The sequence below is a fragment of the Echiichthys vipera genome (assembly GCF_963691815.1).
Source record: "Echiichthys vipera genome assembly, chromosome: 3".
In the NCBI taxonomy this organism is placed as follows: Eukaryota; Metazoa; Chordata; class Actinopteri; order Perciformes; family Trachinidae; genus Echiichthys; species Echiichthys vipera.
In genome coordinates this window covers 4,738,386-4,761,171 of record NC_139828.1, presented here as the reverse complement: position 1 = coordinate 4,761,171, position 22,786 = coordinate 4,738,386, and the positions used below count along the sequence as shown (strand labels likewise).

General features: G+C 42.0%; 1 protein-coding gene across 1 annotated transcript; it reads left to right on the top strand.

The window, feature by feature from the left end:
* Positions 1 to 15,366: 15,366 nt before the first annotated feature.
* fetub (fetuin B) lies at positions 15,367 to 20,678 on the top strand (the record flags this gene model as incomplete). Its single annotated transcript, XM_083940786.1, has 7 exons — positions 15,367 to 15,573; positions 16,593 to 16,706; positions 16,966 to 17,053; positions 17,762 to 17,928; positions 18,926 to 19,033; positions 19,419 to 19,505; positions 19,947 to 20,678. 7 exons carry the CDS (start codon positions 15,367 to 15,369, stop codon positions 20,676 to 20,678), a joined length of 1,503 nt encoding a protein of 500 aa, XP_083796912.1.
* Between the last annotated feature and the right edge of the window lie 2,108 nt (positions 20,679 to 22,786).

The window sequence follows — 22,786 nt, the reverse complement described above, 5'->3', positions numbered from 1 at the left end:
ACACACACACACACACACCCTACTGCAGTTTGTCAACAAACACTTTTACAGCACCCAGAATTCTTAAGGTGGAGTGTGTCTTTCTGTGTTACTGTTGTGAATCATACGGGCCACCTTAAATCACACTACAACTATTCTGTATTTCTCACTTTGAGGCGGATCAAAACCCATGCAGAGTGATACATCACCTCCGGACTCTTGTAAATCCCTCTGCTGCCTTTTTTGTAATGGAAACACGATGAGGAAGTGGCCATTTGAGTGGGCGTGCCCTGAAATTTTCCGAGCGGCCACATTTTACCCAATGGAAATGTACCTATAGGGTCCACTTGAAGGGGAGGGACTTGTCCTCTCTATAAGGTCAAACAAACAAAGTAATTTCACCCAGGAGACCACTGTTCGTGTCCTGTCTGAAGCCAAAATTCAACAGGCAACACTTATTAAACAGTCTTTTCCAAAAACTAACAAAGTCACCATGTTAACCGCATGTTTAAAGCAGTGTCCGTCACGTATGAGGACACGTTGAGTTGCTGCCTCCAGTCGGTGTGCTAGTTTCAGTCCAGCAGCAGGGCGGCTGCCCTCTGCTAAATGGAGTCTGACGGCAAGACACTATTTTGGTGCCCTGAGGAAAAAAAAAACACACTGACCCAACAAGTCCTCAAAGTCCTCCTATAGTATTAAGAGACAAAATACGTCAGTCGCTCCTGGAATGACCCACTGCTCCAAAATGGATTGATACAGGCATTCTATGATTTGCCACCCTGATGGTTAAGTTATGGTTAGGTTAACTACACTACTCGAGTGAGTAAAGTCTTTATTTGTGCTGTAACATCAGAATACCTTGGTCCGTAGGTCATCTGTTTGGAATTAGCCTCCAATGTTGATGGTGTTCATATACACTCACCAGCCACTTTATTAGGCATACCTGGTGCTCAATAAAGTGTCAGTGTGGTCTTCTGCTGCTGAATAAATTGTCTTTATTCATGTTACATCATCCCCGTTTACATTGTCTGTGCAGTATTTTATATAAGACCAAGACAGATGTTGTGTACTGCTCCAGATCTTGGTGTTTAAAGATATCCCAGTCTGTTGACTCAAAACAGTCGTGAAGCTGTTCAGAAGCACCTTCAGGCCATGTTTTAACAGTTCTGGTTGTGGTAGAAGCACCTTTCCTGCGAGGGGTGTATGCTCGTATTAAATGCAGGGTCATGTGGTCTGACTGACCCACGTCTGTAACCTATCTGCTATAAATTATTATTGTATTGTATGTTATTTGAGTTACTGTTGCCTTTCTATCAGCTCCAACCAGTCTGGCCATTCTCCTCTGGCCTCAAGGCGTTTGTGCCCACAGAACTGTCGCTCACTGGATATTTTCTCTTTTTCGGACCATTCTGTGTAAACCCTAGAGATGGATAGAAATTTGCGTTAATGAGCAGTTGGACAGGTGCACCTAATAAAGTGACCGGTGAGTGTAGATTCACAGTAGAGGTCCTCCTTTTGTGTTTTTATGGAGGATTTCAGCAGGTTGTTTCCAAAGCAAAACATCCCGGCTGATTTCTGCGTGTGTTGTTTTAACCAAAACAGGATAGCTGTTGAGATTAGCGCCGTTACAAGTTCTTTTAGGCAATCATCAGAGATTAAAAAGCTGTGTGTTTAATGTTTGCAGGTGGGAAATGTGGAAAATGGCTCCAAAGGTCAAGACAGCCTCAGAGCCATGGATATATACCCTCTTAAACCACATAAGATTTACAGGGAATAGGTTTCTTAAAGGGGCTTGGTCTCAATAAATTATTCCTTTCACACCTCTCCTCATCCCCCCGATCTCACAGCTGCTCAGAGGAGACACAGCAGAGCCCTCCGTAAGCCCTCTTCATTCCCATTCAGGTACAGGACAGCTAGCAACGGATAAGTGCATGTCAGATATGGTCAAGAGCCTCATCTGTCATCATGAGAGACACTCAACTGGACGGGTACATCTGTCAGGCAGAATGTGGAAATTACAAGAAGGCAGATATTGGATTTTGGCTTTGCTTGTTTACTGTGCTTGTATTTCCATTCACATATGGGTCTGCATTACCACAGCTCTCATTGCAACATTCAAAAATATCCAGATTAGTCCTGAAATGTTTAAAATGAGAATACAACGCTCCATTTTAACAGTGTAAGGGGGGACATTACCTTTATCTGAACTGAAATTAGACACAGGATGGTGAGATATCGTTCATTTTAGATGTACTCCCATTTATGACTCACTCAGCAGGGTAGCTGCAGCACAGGAAGATGCACTTGTTCACCCCTACTCTGCCTCTGGATGACACATCTACCTTGACAATACGGCCAATACATCTTCCCATCCGACCCCTTTTAACCATTTTTGGATGAGCAACAGAGAAATAGAAATATGGGGATAAAAAATGGGTTGTAATGTTCACATGAGGCTGCTGATCCTTTACCTTACACATTCAGATGAAATGTTCTGGCTTGGTGTTGTGAAATCACCTAAAACTCTCACTCTAATTACACCAAATACGGATGTTAGTGTGTCATTCCATCCCATTCAACCCGCTTCCATGCATATGTGGGGAACTTCAATAATCTGATTATTTTACCCTTAACCGGGTAAAGGACATTTTTCGGGTTACCGATGTGCATGTGAACGCACTGAATGCCGTACATGCAGATTAACAGCCAGCACTTGGAGGTCTCCGCTCAATGCCTGCAAAAGTCCACTGGAAAATTTACATTAGCTGGTTGAAAATCTGTAAAGTTTTCCACTTTCTGTTCCTCCCTAGCTCTGCCCTCTTGTCTCAAATGCCTCCTGGCTTCAAAACATTAGTCCACAAACCAATGGGTGCCGTCATTGTGGCTACGTCTAAACTTCTTATTCTACATCACCTGATTTCCTCCTATACCCTGGATGCAATTTCTACAGTACTTGGATTACATACAAATTACAGTGCATTACAGTATTACTTTTCATAGGTGAACATACAGTGACTTACTAGTTAATTATCTGTACAATCTAATTTACCAATTGTATGCATGTTGGGAACACAATTTTAGAAAAACCTTGATGTCATGAAATAACTTTATTTGTGAAAGTTGTGGAAGTGAAGGTAAAAAATTTTCCAGTCAACTCAGCTTCACTCTCACACCATGCACCCTCCTCCAGCCCAATCCCTCCACATAAGGAGCTAGACAGGTTGTTTTATGAAATCTGCTAAATTCGAGGAGTTTAGTCTGGCATAACGGTTTAAACACTGGCTGGCTCCGATAATACCAGGTTTTTCAGGGATCACTGTAAAGACTGCTTTCATCATGCGCCCTCAGCTGTGACAATTCACATATCAAAGTCAAACAAAGAAGTAGACTTCTCCAGCTTCAGCTTAATGACCCGTAGCACAGAACTCCTGTGATTGTTTGTTGGCCTCCTCAATGAGTCAGTCATGGCAGCCCATAATGAGCTGTGATGAGGCTACGTGTGGAGCATGATGCAGGTTGAGATACCTATCAGAACGGCTGTTTTTTTAGGTGGCAGCATTCATATCTTTGATCTAACACGTGAGCAGCGCGATGATGGATGAGTCACTGAGCTGTGTCTGACAGTGTGCATGCTTCAGTCTGTGTCACGTTTATGTGCTAGGCCTTTTTTGTGTATTTTTTTGTGGTTACAGAGGGGAAATTAAGTGCTCTCTGCAGAGTGTTTTGTCTCCTTGTCTAGTAGTCCTGAACACCTGCCTTAATGGGAGACACTGACAGCGTGACAGACGATGTGACACTGATACATGCGCACAAGGCCACACTTTTCCTTTTTTGGTTTTTGACTTAAACTAAAATGTATAAGTCAACCCCAGTAAGGCCAAGCCACTGCCATTCCACATCTGTTTTATCTGTCAAAATAACATTTACTAGATTCTCCATTGTCAGATTTTGAAAACGGCAGATGATTGATAATTACTGCCACCTTCTTATTAATGCAGAAATTTGGAGTTCAGATAAAGTTGAACTTTCTTCCCTACTTTGTGATGTTTCCCATCTCCACTTAACCTGGTTTACTTCCTCCACAGTCTGAGGAGGTTCAACATGGTCTCAGGATACTCTGCAGCTTCTACAGGTGCACCATCAAGGTTATTCTGACCTGCTGCATCTCCGCTGGTGTGGCAGTTGCACCTCCCTCATCTGTAAGACATTACTGCTGCAATGGTCCAGACCTTTGAATCCACCAAAGTCATCGAGTTGATACGTCTGGCATTGTGAAATGAAAATGAGTTGTCTCAACTATGCTTTATTTTGTGAGATTTAAAACAAACATGTTGATGGGAATACTTTTCGAAATTGATCGATGAGGTCTGATAATAATTATTTTACCCCTATTCAAGTTAGCATAGAGCTAAATCAGAGGTCTAATCCCCCTGCCCTTGGGAAAGCGGTTAGACGCCTGACTGAAGATGTAAATGGAGCGTAACTAGTTGACAATTGCGTCTGATATCAGGAAAGCTCAGCACATCACCAGGACGGAGGTGTCATCCATAGAGGACCTCTTCCCCAAGCAGTGTAGGAAGAAAGCCAAAAGGATTATAAAAGACCCAAATCAACCCAGTCACAAACTGTTCTGCCAGGCGGTATAGAAGCATCCAGTTCCACACCACCAGGATCTGGGACAGCTTTATCTCACAGGCCATAAGGTCATACGATTTCAAACTTGAACTCCTCTGCCCTTTCCAATAATGACCGTTGCCCTGCTCTTGACAGCTGAAATGTTTTCTGTGTTTCACAAAGCCTCACTTCGGCACAGAAATGGTTCCCGTGGGCTTGACGCCTATTTCATTTGATGTCGCTGAATAGTGCTTTCACCACAAAGCATTTGATCAGTAATTGAAATGTCAAAATTACCACTCGGGAAAGGGTGCCATTAGAAAAGTGCTTCCAGAACAACTGTTGATCACATTTAAAGGTCCAGTGTGTAGGATTTATTGCGATCTATTGGCAGAAAGAGAGTACTAACATTTATGTTTTCTTTAGTGTATAATCAACTGAAAATAATCATCATTGCGTTTTCCTTTTCTTAGAATGAGTGAGTCCTCTTCCACTGCCATGCTGCACTTTCTTTTGACAGTATATAAACCAAACAAACATGCCAATTCACTGCCAATTCATAACAAAAGTTATCTCAGGACACTTGGCATATGAAGTAGGGAGAGCCAACACTGTTACTTATATATGATTTACAAAGACCCAACAATTGCCCTATGAGTAGCAAGCTTGTGCACACAGTGGCAACAAAAACCTTCCCTATAACAGGCAGGAACGTCGGACAGACCCAGCTTTGTGGAAGACGGACATCTGTCTTGATCAGTTGGGGAGGAAGAAAAGGAGAGAGAAAGAGAGAAAAGACAGACAGATGGACAGAGAGAAAGACAAAGACAGACACATAGACACTTCCAGAGATCCAAGCAACCACAAAAGTAACAGTAACTATAATAATATCTTTAGTAATGTGAATATAACTTCTATGTTATGGCAGTTAATATAGTAGAAACAAGTACAGCTAAGGGTATAGAATATGACAATGATAATAATTATGGTGGTAAATATGATCAATGATGAGTAGTGGTAAAAACAGCTGTGATACAATATAATGATAGTATATTACTGATATTACACCACGATCAGCAGAGACCTGCGAGACGACAAAGCACAAAAACAACTCCGGGGAAGAAGTTGAATAAGTAACATGCATTGATGAGACATGAACGATACTCTGAGCTTCTATCCTCTCTATCTGTATCAGGAACAGCATTATCCCCCGGCAGACTAGCCCTATAGCAGCAGAATTAAGCAGAACAAAATCCGCTTAGGCCCCAGTCAGCAACCTCACCACTAGATGCCACCAAATCCTACACACTGATCCTACACTTACTTGTGTTGGAGATTTAAAAACAGCCATAATGATGAAGTCATGAGTGTATTAGTATTTTTGCTACATTTATTTTATTGCACGAGTTTTAATTCCCAGTTAACTTGACCCAACAGTTCATAAACAAGACAGTTCTGTATGTAGTACATGTCGACATAAACACACACCACCTCTCTATGAATATCATGCATTACATATACGGTTATGTCATATAAACAAAGAGATCATGGGCCCCTCTCGAGACAAACTGCAGGCAGCCTCTAAGTGTTTTCGACTGCCATAATGTGATCATGCCGTAGCCACAGGCCTCAGCTGTTGTGGTGGAGGATGGTCTGTATAATAACAAACGTCAGGCTCTCATATGACAGGAAAGAAAAAAGGGAACCTCTGCTTATTGTAATGTCAGAGTAGATGGGGTTTATAAGGTCGTCAGCTGATATTAACAACATGTCTGAGCTTGTGTTTCTGCGTTTGCAGTGCAATACATCAGTAGTAAACATCACCAGGATTCCTGAAAGATAGTAAACAAGTCTTGGTGCTCTGTGGCTGTGTTGATGTTGTTTGCAGGATAACCTAAAGCCCCTTTTCCACACTCAACACTCTTACACAGGGTATCCTGTACAAAAATAGCCATTTTTAAGTAGTCATGCTGTCAATAGGCGCGCTTCCAATAGGGTAAAATGTGGCCACTCGGAAAGTTGCAGGGCACGCCCTCTCAAATGGCCGTTCACTCACCAAGATGGATTTACAAGACTCCTGATCGACTGATCAGTGTTGCAGCGGCATGCGTTCTTTCTCAAAGTGAGAAATACATAATAGTTGCATTTATGGTTTGATTTAAGGTGGCCTGTATGATTCACAACGTCAACTTATGTACAAGTAACATTCCATCTTAAAAATTTGAGGCGCTGTAAAAGTGTTTGTTGGCAGAGAGGCTGTCACCCCGCTTGCAGTACAGTTTGTGCATGTGTGTGTGAGAGAGAGAGAGAGAGAGAGAGAGAGAGAGAGAGAGAGAGAGAGAGAGAGAGAGAGAGAGAGAGAGAGAGAGAGAGAGAGAGAGAGAGAGAGAGAGAGAGAGAGAGAGAGAGAGAGAGAGAGAGAGAGAGAGAGAGAGAGAGAGAGAGAGAGAGAGAGAGAGAGAGAGAGAGAGAGAGAGAGAGAGAGAATGAGAGAATGCGAGAATGCAGCAAAGGACCACAGGTCTGAATCCAACCTGGCCGCTGCAGCACTCATTTTAACGAGCCTGTGCAAAGATGCACTTGCACAGATCATTTTCAGCGCTGCGTTCTACTACACCACTGGATAAAAGTGTCTACTCTACTTCACTGTGTTGATGTGGCGTCTGTACCAGCACACGTCACATCTGCTGAGAGCTGCATCCAATCAGCAACTGGGCTTCAGGGCCAACAAACAGCCGCTCGAGCGAATCATATGTAAATTTGGGGAGTTTCGGCGAGCTAAATAGATGTTTTTATTCACTAGCGGGAATGCCATCTACACTGGGGCAGTACTATCCACAGTGGAAACAAAGAAATTCAAGTCAAGAGGTGTCGGGTGGTAGGCTGCAGTCAATGTCTCATCTCCCTCTGTTTGTCATGGAAAAATCCTATTTCAGGCCTTTTCCTCTAAACTTCTGTTGATTGTTTGCAGTAAGCACAAAAACAGTGAAGGCACAACTTTGAATCCAACTTTGAGATGTAAACATGGTTAAAAAAAACCCTTCAAAATCATTCAAGGAATGCAGATGATGCTCACAATAATGGTAAACAATCTATTCTATGTTTATTCAGGATCCTCATGTTGCGGAAAATGCTATTGGCAGGGTACATATCAATTCAATGTCAGCAAGACTTTACAAACAGAACCCTTAACAAAAATGGCCGGTCTTCCTGTTTCAAAATTCACATTCATGCAAACACCGGCTAACAACGGCTCAGTAATGCAATAAAAGAATGGAGCAACGGTGGTCAAAGTCATGAATTATTCAGGCTCTCACTGACCAGTCATGTACTTTTCTCTCCCAACAAGGTTAATTAAAGTCAGACTGGCAGTGCAGCAGTTACTACATCCTTTAAAGGCAATTCAACGTGGTGGAAATCTACAACTGCACTGGATCATTGAGTCAATCATGCAACGGCATCCACGGTAACTGACCCAGAGTTCAAGTTACCTCTCTTTCTGTAAGGGAATACCCAGAGTTTCCCTCATCTCACAAAAACTCAAAGTTTGTGTAAACACACACATGAAACCCTCGGGCTCCTGGCCCCCATTGGAGATGGAGACAGCCTTTCTGCCATAACAACAAGGACTAATCAGAGAGTCACTTATAGGAGCTGTACTCAACTTTCACACCATTAATTTAGCAGCAAACCTATGTGTTACTGTAGTGGAGTAATGGCATCCTGAGCTGTGCTGTTATCTGAGTTTTGATAGCTGGTCCGGCCGCACTTGCATGTTAGTCCATGTGGCTGTGCAAAAACGTTGGTATTTCACATATTATGAGAGCCGTGTGGAGGCAATCCCAGCCCACTTTTTGCCGAGGACTGCACCTTTAAGAACATGTAGCCCAAATCCCTGTGAAGGACTCCTAGAATCTGGGGTGACAGTACGTAACCAACGTTTGCTTGGTTGAACCATCACTATACCAGAAAGACTTGTCGTCTCAGTTGCTGTCACAGTGTTTTGGTGTGAGAATTGTTTGGTTAGAATGAGACTGAAGGTGTGGCCCAGTGTCACACACCAGAGGCTCTTCAGCTGCTACGTGTTTGACTTTTACTTCTCCCTGCTAAAGCCAGGACCCATGGGACTGACAAGACCCAACAAGATGATAAAATCAAACAATAAGCTAAAGAAATGTTCCCAGTTCTTTATAAAAGTTTTTTTTTTAATGCAACTGCAGCTATATTTATAATGCTAAAGTATATAAGGTTGAATGTGTAGAAGCTTGATTAAAAGCTATATTTTAAGTGGCATTTTGAGTGGTGCGGAATGAAAGTATTGTTTTTTCATAAAAAAAATATATATATTTAGTCTGAATTAATATTTCAAAATGTTTTTGACGGGTTTGACAATAACTTTCTATCACCTCCTGTTTCCATTGTAGCACCCAATAGCGTTGGGCATTGCTGGTTGCCAGGGTTGACTGTTGTTGCTACAGAAACAAGGAATCATTTTGAGTTGAGAGCTAGTTAATGGATTACACAGCACTCAAAGAAAGACTTCCAGCTGAAGACTGGCTAACGTTAAATACTGATTAGTGGTTACCCTGTATGATTCATCACTGACACGGAGCAGGCTGATCGCTGACACACTCAGCAACAAACCTGGCAACCCGACTGCTGGAATTATTTGCTGCTGTTGCGACTACGATCTTGAGACACTAGAGGAGAGTTCTGCTCATTCTACATATTCAACCTTTACGATTATCTTTTATGTTATATGTAAGATGTCAATTTGTTCAATTTCATGGTCAAACTTTACATAAATGTAGTGGAGTAAAAGTACCAGTAGCTTCATGTTTTGGTTACAGACCTTCTGTCTTTCTTTAGTCTGGCTACTCTCCAATTAGTAAAGTCACAGCAGGTGTTATCGGAAGACATTGCTGATTGCTATAAAAATAGAAAACCCATAAGAGAGTTTGACCTTCTGTATCAGACACTCAATGAACTGGTCAGCGTGTCCTTGAGGGAGGACGAGCCAAGCAGAACAGTGAACACTTGACCCCCAGAGGAGGTCAAGTGTTCACTGGAGCAGCGATGGGAAACAACAGTGACTGTAATCTAATGTACAGTTTAGTTTATTAAAAAATAAACCCACGGAAACACATGCGTTCTTTCTTTAAAACAGTATAGATGACGGATAACCACGGGTTAAATTGAATAGAAGCATTTCTTTTGTTCATTATTTAAGATAATGTAAAATTACATTGCTTATGCCCGACGTCATGCCCACATATATTGAGGATAGATAAAATACATATGCATCTGCGCCTATAGTTACAGCCACTGATATAATAACTTAACATTGATCAACATAACAGGATAATAAGTTAACATTTAAACACACACACATACACACACACACACACCTAGATAAGTTCATTTAAAGTGCTCATTGTTCTGCCTAACAGCTTGTGGTAATATAGAGAGAGCATACTGCTTAGTGTGTGTCACCGGTGGTCTTAGCCGACCGCTGCATACCATAACTTTGTTGCCCAGACAAGTATGGGGAGGGGAACCAGAGTCTTGCATAATCTTAGTTGTGATTTTCTCCAAACGGTCATCGTATACTCTATCCAACGTTAGTGTCAGCCCCGCCATTTTTCCTGCCCTTCTTCTCAATTTCAAACTTCTCTCTGACCCCCGCATTCCCCCCCCTATCCCACAACACAGTAGCTCAACACACTACATATCACAGACAGTCAACATTTTCATTACTTCAGAATTCACATTCAAAGACTGCAACTTCCTCATACAGTACAGGCATGGACGTTTGACCCTAAGTGATGAAATATGGTCAGTCCATGTCAACTAAGTATTTGTATGTGTTTGCTACAGAAAGTACTTTAATAACTAATGCCTCAGTTTCTCTCAATGTGATAGTGTACTAAACAATGGACAGGGCTGTTCTTCAACTGAGTGTCTTTAAGCAGGTCACTTCATCATGTGTCATCACAATGGTGGAGGCGGTATTTAGTTGTGTGTATTATTGCCTGTGGTAGAATTGTGTAGCAGATTTGTGTTAATAGGACTTGTTTGCTTTGATTTATTACATCACAAATCATTATTTGCTTAGTAAAGAAGTATGTAAAATGTGTTACATAATATATATTTAAATTAACTTAAAGTACTTAAATATGAGTAATCTTACTCACATCGCACATGTTCTTCCTACATTCATCTGTTCATTTTTCCTTATTTACTCTTGAGGGGTATGTGATCTGGGATTACCTCCACATGGTAAAATACTGATGTTTTTTCACTGCCACATGCACTTATACATGTACAAACACATGCACTAACTTGCACATGCAGCCGAACAGTCTATCACAACAAACAACAGAAAAACTGGAATTACAACACACAGACGGAGAGAGACATCATTACTCCACTAAATCTTTATCTGTTTACTGCATTATTAATGTTCTGGATATAAGTATACATGGATGTATTACTGAACGGGCCTATCAGGCACAGGCCCAGAGGCAGATAAGGTCAGGAGCCCTGGATCGAAATGAAAACGACCAAAAAGGACCACAAAGAGATACAAATTGATGCAAAATGACCCAATTGATTGAAAATAGACATAAAACAACCACATAGAGACAAAAAAATGGTGACAAAGACCAGCAAAATGGCTAAAATAGATGCAAAACAATCACAATGACAAAGAAAACAACTAAAATGGACATAAAGTGACCACAAAGACACCCAAAATGACTACAAAACAACTAAAAGTAAAATTTGTGAGTCTTGTTCCTACGCAGACACAGCCCAGGGGCCCATTGTCTCATCATCCCACCACGCAAGTACAGTGCCTTTAGGGCAGGAGTTCGGACACAAACAGGGAAGTTGAGGCGTAGATGAAATGATGATGAACCAAAGTTGAAAAGTTTGTTTTCTTCTTTCCTCCTTGGTAAGTTGAAAACGGTTTCCCTCCTCTTGCATTGTGTGATTAACCTTTAGAAGAGAGACTGAAAACAATCCAGGTCTGAGGAACACTGTGGTGGTTTTACATTCTCCCCAGGGAGCAGCGAGACCTGAGGGTCCGATGAGATAAGCGTTTTCTCAGCGATCTTTGTTCTGATCGTTGACGTCACACATTGATCTCTACTCCGCTTGAGGTTTTCGATGTGTGAGGTGATGACATTACATGAGGCCAGTGATAAAAATGCAGTGAGGTAGTGTCATATATTTATATTTAATTTATGATAATATTGATGTATTCATTGTAAACCAATTAGGTCAGCTTCCCCCGTAGCTTGTAAACAACATGCTCAGTGTCTCTGTGTGTGAATTAAGCCAAGTGTCGGTTGTTGGTCTGATTTCTACATTATACTGTAGCACCACCTTGTGTCCTGTGTAAGATAGTGTACACTCAGTAGAAGAAGATGAAGATTTCCTTTATTAAGGGAAATTGAATTTTTTCACTCTGTTATTATTGTTATTCAGGTTACACACACACACAGGCCCGAAATACACAAACATGCACAAACAGGACCTATATACATGCAATTAATGGAGAGATGTCAGAGCGAGGGGACTGCCAATGGATCGGCACCCCGAGCAGTTGGGGGTTCGGTGCCTTGCTCAACAAGACCTCTGCAGTGCCCAAGAGATGAACTGGCACCTCTCCAGCCACCAGTCCACACTCCATTCATGGTCCACACAGGGACTCAAACCGGCTTCCCAGCCGAGTCACCTATGGACTGAGCTGCTGTCGCCCCAGTAAGTAAATCCCTGAGAACCAATACTGTGTTTCTAGGAATTGAAAGGGTAATTTTCAACCGTTTCTTTACGTACTTGTCATACATGATAACATATACATAACTGTCACAGGATCTTCCATAACTCCTACATATGATCATGCACTATGGTGTATTTCTTGGTTTCAATGACAAAACTCTATTCTTGCTTTTTTTTCTTTATCTGGAAAAGATGAGAGAGCAAAAAAAGGACAGGCTGGTGTTTTACCTCTGAGTGCCAAAGTGCTCTTTGCACCTTGGAAACCTGTATTCAACAAGAACATGTCTTCGGCACATGTCCCATCACAGCAACACTTGGTCGAAAAATCAAAAGGTCGTGTTTTTAGATCAATCCAAAGGGTAGATTTTGCGCTGACTCAAAGTTGGAATTGTTACATCCTAATGTTGAGTACATAAGAGTGTCAGAGATGTTGATGCTACCTGATTTTTTGTCTCAAGCAGTTCTCAAGCTAGAGAAATACTGGATTCCACACTGACCGTAATGCATCTCAGCAGCATCTTTTCTTTGGTTAATTTTGGTTACTGATAAATTCCAACTTCTATCAGATTGCATGTCCACAGTGTCTCTAGTGTCTCTGTGTCTCTAAGTCCAGACACAGATACTCAAGTGTTACTCACAACTGATGGTGCCGCTTCAACATCAGTAATGTGAGCATGGCATCCTGCTACGTCATCTGCTGTATAACAATAATCTCTCAGGCTGATTTAATTTCATTTTGTCATTACCTTAAAGTGAAATTCCAATGTAAAATCTGCCCAGGGTCTTTTTTGGCAAATATACTCATCAAATAAAACCATTGGGAACATTTTGTTTGTGTAACAACTATTAATGATATCCTTGACCGTCGCTAACAGTTGCTAACAGCCAAATGCGGCTAACATTGATTAGCCCAGGAAAAACATTAAAAAGGCTTTTTTAAACCGCTAATACTGCTCAAAATAACATGAAACCTCTGCAGTAGCATGCTGATAGTCCTTTTACATGAACTAGAGCATCAATGGGCTCCTTCCTTTCAGATTACATTTGGTAATTGACTTGAATGGACTTTACTATGAGAGGATCTGCTACCGGGCCATTTGATAATCTTTCAAAACACTCTTTTAATAAACTCTGGATTCACCAACTACGTTGTTGGTGCTTTGGTTAATGTGTATGGACTCTTATCATGCTACTGCAGAGGTTTAGTGTTATCATGAGCAGTAATAGTGGTTAAAAAATACATCCTAATGCATTTACCATGCTGCCCCGAGCTCATCAATGTTACCGTCGGATATCTCCGTTAATAGTTATTACACAAAACGATGTGGTACCAACATCCAGACCACTACTGCGCAGACTCACAGCTCTAAAATGAAACCATGGAGGCGCCCTGATCGCAGTTGTTTTTGCTTTACTTTTGTACAGTAGGGGAAAATACTGTCTATGGTCACACCCCTCACACAGAGACAAGTGTCGAGGGTCAGTGTGTAGTTTTGAGTTGATGGCTTACATTTGACGTGACTTGTATCTGTGGTGCCTCTTACATTTTCACCCTTGCCCCACAAAGTCTGTACTCATAGTGTGTGCTCTGTATTTTATTTGGGATCAAATTCTGTCTTCTCTCATCTGAAGTGTTTTACTGACCTCCAGCAGGGGTTTATGTCAATGACCTAGAAGTCATTACAGTCCCCTGTTTCAGTCCTACACCCTCGGACTAATACGAGTCTGACAAATAAAACACAGTCTAACCCTATTCATCAATGCAATGAACATTATTCATTCAAATTAAAGTGAAAAAACAACTGTAGAGTAACTGTAATGCTTTTTTAGAATGTTTGGAAATCCTGATTTTAAATGGGAAGATACAGATATCAGATATTTTTTCCAGCTGACTCGTCGAATGTGCTGTGCCATTCATTTTAAGCACTGTGCTCTGTGTGTTACATAAGTGTACCCAATACAAATTGCAACACAGCAGTTCTACAAGAAATATTGATTTTGAGGCCTGTTGATTCCATGGAGTGTTTATTTAGTTAATACAAAGGTCAGATGATTCACCATCACTGCAGTGCCTGCACCCGCAGCAGAAAAGGAGCATATCTTTATGATGTCCTGAAGAATAAAGCAGGATTTATAGCTCTGGTTTAAGGGGTTCCGGTGTAACGGCAGACCATGCACGTAGCTGCTGCAGTTGCACAGTAGCTGACATGCACCTCCTCGAAGTTGAAACTAAATATCAGCCCTTAAAGCAGCCACTGAGATACCACGTGGAGCTCACAAGGACTGAGATTGGCCTGTCATACTATGATATAATCATATGCCTCAGAGGTGCATCTAATCATGACAAAGGTGACCTGATACAGCTTTGGTCAGCTGATACAGTAGCTACTGTTGCTGCAGAATGAGCTGTGTGTTTAAATGGTCTTTTAAGTTTGATTAAGAGTGGATAAAGTGATTTCATCCCTCTAACTGTCCCTATCCTGCCCTACAAAGCCAAAGTCCAGCAAATACGATATCGTTTCAACCACAACAAAAGGAAATTAAAGTCAGCGTGGTATCGTTTTTTATCCAAATCATCCATAACTTCCATTTAATTTAGGTTAAAAAACTGTGCATAGCTCATGTTATAAGTGATTTCATAGTTACTGCACTTTTAGGGCAGTATTGATCCCAGAGAAGAGGCTACAGGGCCGATTATCTCTCCACCGATAAGCTCCATTGTGCAAGTCCTCACAGTAGCTGATTGGTTGGCTGATAGCTCAACCGATGCAGCATTCCAGATATGACCGTGTGTTTTGGGAGGGGGTCAATGGTTATGTTTACCTGAAATGGCAGCAGGGGCAGGGATTTTGTGAGTGTATGTGTGTGGAGAGAGAGAGTGGGTGTACTGACACTAAACCGTAGCAGGATATAAAAGGTCACCCCATCCCTAGCCGGACATCTCTCCCATCCGACACTGTGTGTTTGAGAGAGACTGCGGCTTTCACCATGAAGTACAGTGTGCTGTTGTCACTGTTGTTGGCGTTGGGGTGCATGGGTGCACCAGTGGAGAAGGGTGCCATTGAGCAGGGGTCGTGTGAAGATGCGTCGGCAAAGGGAGCTGCAGGACTTGCTCTCACCAAGATCAACCAGGACCGGAAGGAGGGCTACGTCTTCGCCCTGAACCGTCTGTCAAATGTGCACGTGATGAAACATGTGAGTTTAAATGAAGAATTAATGGTTAAAGATAAAAGAAAGTTTGATTATCAGGCTATTTACTTCCTCCAATTAGAGTAAAAAACAATGGATTGCATTAAGAAAAACGTGTTTGTTTCTAAATACATTAGATTGTGTGTAGGTAAAAGATCATTCAAGCAAATGTGTATGAGGGCCAAAATTATCCAAATAAAAGGGGTAATTTTTTCCTCAAACCGAGTTAAAAAATGTGCTTTTACCAACAGAAGGTAAGCCAAGGACAGTTCCTGAGACATGATTAAAGCCTGAGCTCATCTGGTCGCTCATACCAAAATCTGCTTACCTCTAGTCCTCAATAAAGACTCAGTTGATAAGAATTTCAATTACCTTTCTTTTTTTTTTTAAGTCATTCTAAGTTCATTATAAGTGTAATGTCTGTTCGGATGTCCGACGTTTAATCCAAAGATTAATGATGTGTCTGACTGCTGTATAGTAGAAGACGGATCTGTTTTGATTTTATGAAAGATCGAGCGATACGGAGAATTATTGGATGAGGAACGTTTGTCATGGGAACGCCAGATTGTGAAAAAAAATGTAGGGCTTCATTCATCGTCATTTGAACCACCGCCATGACACATCCTGCGTCCAAGTGGAAGATCATTTCCCTGAGAATATGGATAGAATAGTGGCCCGTCGACTACTGAGAATATTATTTGGGGGGGGGTCCAGTACTTTGAATGTAAAAAGGTACCAGAGTAATGAAAAGCATCAAAATAGAGCTTGTTTATTTAAAAAGAAAAAAGGTACAAGGGGAGGACCCCCCTACAGAAGTATCGGCTGTGTCCCAAATGCCTCTGCTGCGACTTGATTTGCCTCTTGGCCAAATTGAGCGAATTGTGTAAATGTTGAAAGGCACTTCAATGAAAACTGTTAATTAACTGGCCCCTTACCATTCTTTGATTTTGCAAAGAGGGGCCCAAAACAAATTGAGTATCCCTGCATGATCTCATGATAACGTGTTTTGTGTCTGTGTGTCACAGGGAGAGATCGGCGAGGTGTTCTACCTGACTCTGGATGTTTTGGAGACCAACTGCAGTGTTCTCAGCAAGAAGGACCCGAAGGCCTGTGAGGCTCGTCCCACCTCCGACACCCCGGTTAGAAAACACACAGTACACACGCACAGGCGAACACACATGCACACACACACACACACACACACACACGCACACACACACGCACACGCACACACACACTATTCAATTTTAATTCCATGCATGCCCAACCTAAATCAGCATGTCTGACGTTATTAATTAAATGAGCAGTATACTGTCTTGATTCAGAGGAAATCATAACATTAAAGTCAAGTCTTCTAAATACTGTATGTGTTGCCTATTGTTGTCTTGGTGTTTGCAGGTCTATGGACAGTGCAAAGCTGTCATCTACATCAGCAGGATCCACAGAGTGGTGCGTCTCTACAAATACGAGTGTATTGTCAGACCAGGTAAAGAAGCAAATACAATTTTTCTTATTTACTTGACTGAAAAACGTATCTGAGAAAGACATCCCGACACCACACTGAGCATTTATCTGCAAACTTAAGTGTTGAACAGTTCAGTTAGACTTCCTGTTCAACACTTCATCTCATCTCATCTTCATCCGCTTATCCGGGGTCGGGTCGCGGGGGCAGCAGCTTTAGTAGGTGACCCCAAACTTCCCTTTCCCAGGCCACATAAACCAGCTCTAACTGGGGGATCCTGAGGCGTTCCCAGGCCAGTGTGGAGATATAATCTCTCCACCTGGTCCTGGGTCTTCCCCGAGGCCTCCTCCCAGCTGGATGTGCCTGGAACACCTCCCTAGGGAGGCGCCCAGGGTTCATCCTTACCAGATGATCCTGAACCACCTCAACTGGCTCCTTTCAACGCAAAGGAGCAGCGGCTCTACTCCGAGTTCCTCACGAATGGCTGAACTTCTCCCCCTCTCTCTAAGGGAGACTCCAGCCCCCCTCCTGAGGAAACCCATTTTGTACCCGCAACCTCGTTCTTTCGGTCATGATTCTTCAACACTTAATAAAGTTAAATGACTGCCAGGTTTTGGTTTCTTCTAATAAAATACAAATCCTAAGACTCACAGTCTGGTGAAATGAGATTGAAACTGAGATGTTCATGTGCAAAACAGTCTGGTGATATATTATTCTCTTCTCTCCGCTCAGTTCCTTCATCCAAGATTGTGGAGCTGTGTCCTGACTGTCCGACTTACGCCGACATAGACGGCGAGCAGGTTCAGAAGGCTGTGTCTCTCTCACTGGCAAAATTCAACAGTGAGAGCGGGCTGTCCAATCGCTTCGCTCTGCTCAAAGTCGAACGTGCTACATCCGGGGTACGTACGTTCCATGTGTAAATAAAGTTTGTTTTCTGAGGTTCCTCATCCAGAGACACCCCTGTTGTGATATGCAATAAACAGTAATATAGTTGTCCAAATATGACTAAACCCCTCTCAATCCCCATGGCCCCTGATCGTGGTCTGTGCTCCCTCCTCCTGCTCTTCCAAACTCTCCAGTTCGCTAACTTGGTTTTTGACCAACTCCTGATCAAAGATCTCACTAGCCATGTTTCTATAAAGCCCATTTTGTAGATTAGCATTAGAAAAGCTAAATGAAAATAGCATAATATGATAAAAAATGTAATAAAATCCTCAAATGCACGTAAAAGCTAAGTTGAGGTGGATTTTGCCATTTTGAAAATTGGGTTGAACAGGATCTAGAACGCCTTTGTCAAAATAGTTCAGACAGAGTGAACATTTACACACATGGCTGACCGTCTGTCCGCATCTTCTCAGATATCCTCATAACAAGTCTTTGTCTCAGGAGTGCATGAACATTGGCTGACATGAAAGAACTATTAAAACTAGCCCAATTAAAACACATTACCCGAAGACCTCTCTCCATGTTTCTCTTGTAGATGCAGTTAGGTGTCTTCTTTTGTTTCCTGTTAGCGACCTAGACTTCTTTCACTCTGTTTACTGACCGATTACAGACACGCGGCCAACTGACAAAACCATGCAGCCTAGTGTATTCGTTCTACACCAGCTGATGCTAACACACCTAATTCAAGTTTCTTTTTTTGAGACATTTCAAAAGTTTGACTCAAATTCCCTTGACAGTTGAATAAAAACACAGGTACTTTTAAGCATTGTGTAAAAAAAGTATTTTTCTGTTTGTGTGTGTGTGTGTGTGTGTGTGTGTGTGTGTGTGTGTGTGTGTGTGTGTGTGTGTGTGTGTGTGTGTGTGTGTGTGTGTGTGTGTGTGTGTGTGTGTGTGTGTGTGTGTGTGTGTGTGTGTGTGTGTGTGTGTGTGTGTGTGTGTGTGTGTGTCCAGATGGCCATGAATATGTATTACAATGCTGAGTACACCATCCAGGAGACCACCTGCACCAAGAGTGCAGATGCAGCTGCTCAGTGCCCCCTCATGGAGTGCGAGTTTGCTGTGAGTCATGACAAAATATTTGTCTTTTCACATTTTATCTTGATAAAAACGGATTGGTTATTATAACTTCAGGGATTTGTTTTGGATTCATGTTGAAAAGAGACATAAGTGGAACTGTATTCAGCTAGTATTCTGACAAAAGAGAGAAATGATAAAACCAGTTTTTATTCTGGCTCTCCATTTAAAGTCTAATCATTTTTAACACTGTAACCTTCTGACGGATCCTCCTTTTTCTCCCTGTAGCTCTGGAATCTGTATTCTTTGTGTTCATATCAGTCGGCAGGTTTATCGTAGCAATACTATGAAATCTCTTGTAAAGCCACAGGCGTAACCACCACTCCGCTCTCTCCTCTCTTGCTTATTTTTCTTGTTCTTCTCTCCTCAGCACAAGGGCTTCTGTAAGGCCGGCCTCTGGTTCTCTCCCACTGGTGACGCTGACGTCAGTGTAGAGTGCGAGATCTACGAGCCTGAGGTAAGACTCACTAAGCTGTGACAAAACACACAGTGTCACATTCATTTACTCACTAAAGCGAACAAAAGGCACACATTTATTATTCTTTCCCCTAAATGAATGAGAATTCAATCAGATGTATTATCACTATCTTAACATAGTTGTCACAAAAGTGATTGCTGAGATCGGTTGGCGAGAACTTTATCATTCAAACACAGAGGCGGTCCTGTACTGCCTGACTTCTTTAAACTGATGATCAGCAATTATTTTAGTCATATCAATTTTATCATATGGTCACATTGGTAAAACCTTCAAAAAAGTTGTAATAGCATAACTTGCCACATTCTTCATGTTATGTCTTTATGGTTTATAACCAGAAGGAATATAGCATTTTAAGCACACATCTTAAATTCCGCCTTCTTATGTTCCCCACATCATTAATTTTATCTTTATGTTCTCCAGGCTGCTGAGAGAGAGAAGACACACCACCTGCTGGGTGGAGAGACTGACCACGCGCACACAGACACACACGCACACAGCCAAACCCATGACCACGCACACGCTGCAGACAGCGCGCACACACATGACCACGAGCACGACCACACAAAGAGCCACAGTCACCACGACATGACCCAACACGCTAACGTCAGCGACCACCACCACACGCACGACCATGATGCGGGCAGCGGCATCAGGCACTCTCACGCCCACTCCCACGACCACGGGCATGGCCACGATCATGTGCACACTCATCACGCCAAGGCACACGACCACAGCGGCGACTCACCCAACCAGCACCATGACTACAAGCATACCGACGCCGCGCACACCCACGAGCACGACCACGAGCACGCTCTAGATCACGACCACAAGCACGCTCACCTGCACGACCACGAGCATCACCACCATCACCACGACCACGTCCATGAGGCCGAAGCCCATGACCACCCAGAGGGCAGGGTGAAGAAGGTGCCCTCCGTGGACCAGCCCATGATCATGCCTATCTTCCCTGAGGTCGCCCCTGCTCCGGCGGGAGTCACCCTGCCCCTCAAACCTGACCCCCAGATCCCCGGAGAGATGGAACCCACCATCGAGGCCTTCGTCACCGCAGTGTCAGCCCAGTGCTCCCCTTTGCTGGTGGGAATCACCCTGGTGGACCAAGTGTTTGTTGCGGACCCCTTGTTCAAGCCATAAGGTGGCCCCTGGAACTCACTTGGGAACTGAATAGATCCTTACAAAGAACTCACACAAAGACACAGACTGAAGGGAAGACACGGACACATTCAACACGTGCTTCAGACACATTGATAGACAATGTAACACAGCTTCACTGCTTCCTTGGGTCATTCTTAGGGAACAAGATGGTTTATTATAAGCCCATTACACGTAACATTTCCTCTCTCTCTGCAACCATCTAATAAAGGCAGTGTTCTTACACATTTGTTGGGAAATGGTCATAAATAATGAAACCACTTAACTGGTGAATTCCTTTTTTTAACAGCACTGTGGGAATATATGGCCACATGGGGGAAGGGACCATCTTTAGTGTGTTCTTCAGTGTAGATCTTCATGATGAGTCACTGTAACCAGCAAACATGAATTTTTGCTATGCTTGTATACGATATCCGTTTTTGGCTACACAAAACAATAAATGATACCACAAATACTCACCCAATGTTCTGCTTTTATTAAAGTCATCATTTTAGTTTGATTGAATGCACTTGTCTTCAACTCCCATGTTTCTGATTCTCAACAAAATGTCATGAAGATGAACTTTTATCTAACTTGTATGAAATATTCCTTTCAACGGAAGTAAATAATTGCTTGAAACTTTGCGATAAAGTATTTAAAAAAACAACAGAATCTTTAAAAAACTCCTGGTTGACATGACATCCATCTGAACGACACATTATCAATACAGGAAGTGCCGGTATTATCTGCGCTACCAAAATAAAGGCTTAAAATATTTATTTTAAGAGGCATTTCCTAATAAAATATATGTATATGCATATGTGTGCATCATATATTACATTTTTTTATATTTTTAAACAGATTTAGAAAACCGTATAAAGTTTGAATTGTTGCCTGTTGGAGCTCAGCCTCTTTAGCCCTTTATGCTGAAGCACAAACTCCCTACAGACATGAAGAACTAGAAACAGCACTACGATTGTGCAGACCTCCACACAGGCCGCATAATCCCGTACATTTCTTATTTTAATTGTAGGAAATATTTTTATCTGCATCAGAATGCGCGAAAAATGCATGAATTTGGTACCACATCAAATTTCATGAGATAACGTGGATTTGACATTTGTATATGCAATGGTGTAATGTGTTCAAAAACTATGCCTGCATATATGTATTAGGCTGAGCCTTATTGGAAGATATTGGTAAAACATATGAGAATTGTGTGATATTTGGTTCTGGATGCTCAGAGTAACTTATGAGATCATTACAGACAAACCAAACCTCTGGAGCAGACATTTTGTAACTTTCGTACAGCAAATGCAACAGCAGTAGCTTTAGAGCAGAATACACTCTGTTCACATTATCTGTGTGGACACTTACTGGTCATCGGCTTTGCACAGTCAGCAAACAGCTCTTATCTCTGTTACTCACCCTTTGAACACAACCCACGCATAACTGACATCGCATGATTCAGTTATTACATAAAGACGATGCAGGGAACAGAAATACTCCAACAGAGACTAAAAAGAAGCATCAAAATGTCTCTAGATTCCTAAATTTCCTGTAACATAATTCAATACTTCTTTATTTATATAGATTTCTATATTTTAAAGGAAAAAGAGTCTAAAAATGTCAAATGACACAGGAAATGAGACATTAGTAAACACTGGTTTTAGCCAGAAACAAAGCTCGGTTCCACCATTGTTAGCACATTAGCTGGTGGGCAGTTCAGTCTTTACCCAAACCATCCTATGTCATATGTTGTGGTTTAAATCCACTTGTCAAATGTACGTGCTACAGTTAGAATCAAAGAATTGTAGAAGTGTGCAAGGAGGCAGAAATGATCCACTGCCCGATATTTTTATTTATGTTTTATCGTTACGTAAATGTAATTTTAATGTTTTATGTAAATCACTTTGAATGACCTTGTTGTTGAATTGGGCTTTAAAAATAAACTTGCCATGCCTTGCCTATGTTTGACAATAGTAAACAGCTAACTATGCTAGCACCAAAGGGGAGTGTACCTATGTTCAAACCCTTATTTTGAAAAAGGTCTGATTTTTCCTGCTTGTCAAAGGGGATCCTATGTTCCTTTCCTTGTTCCTATGTTTGGC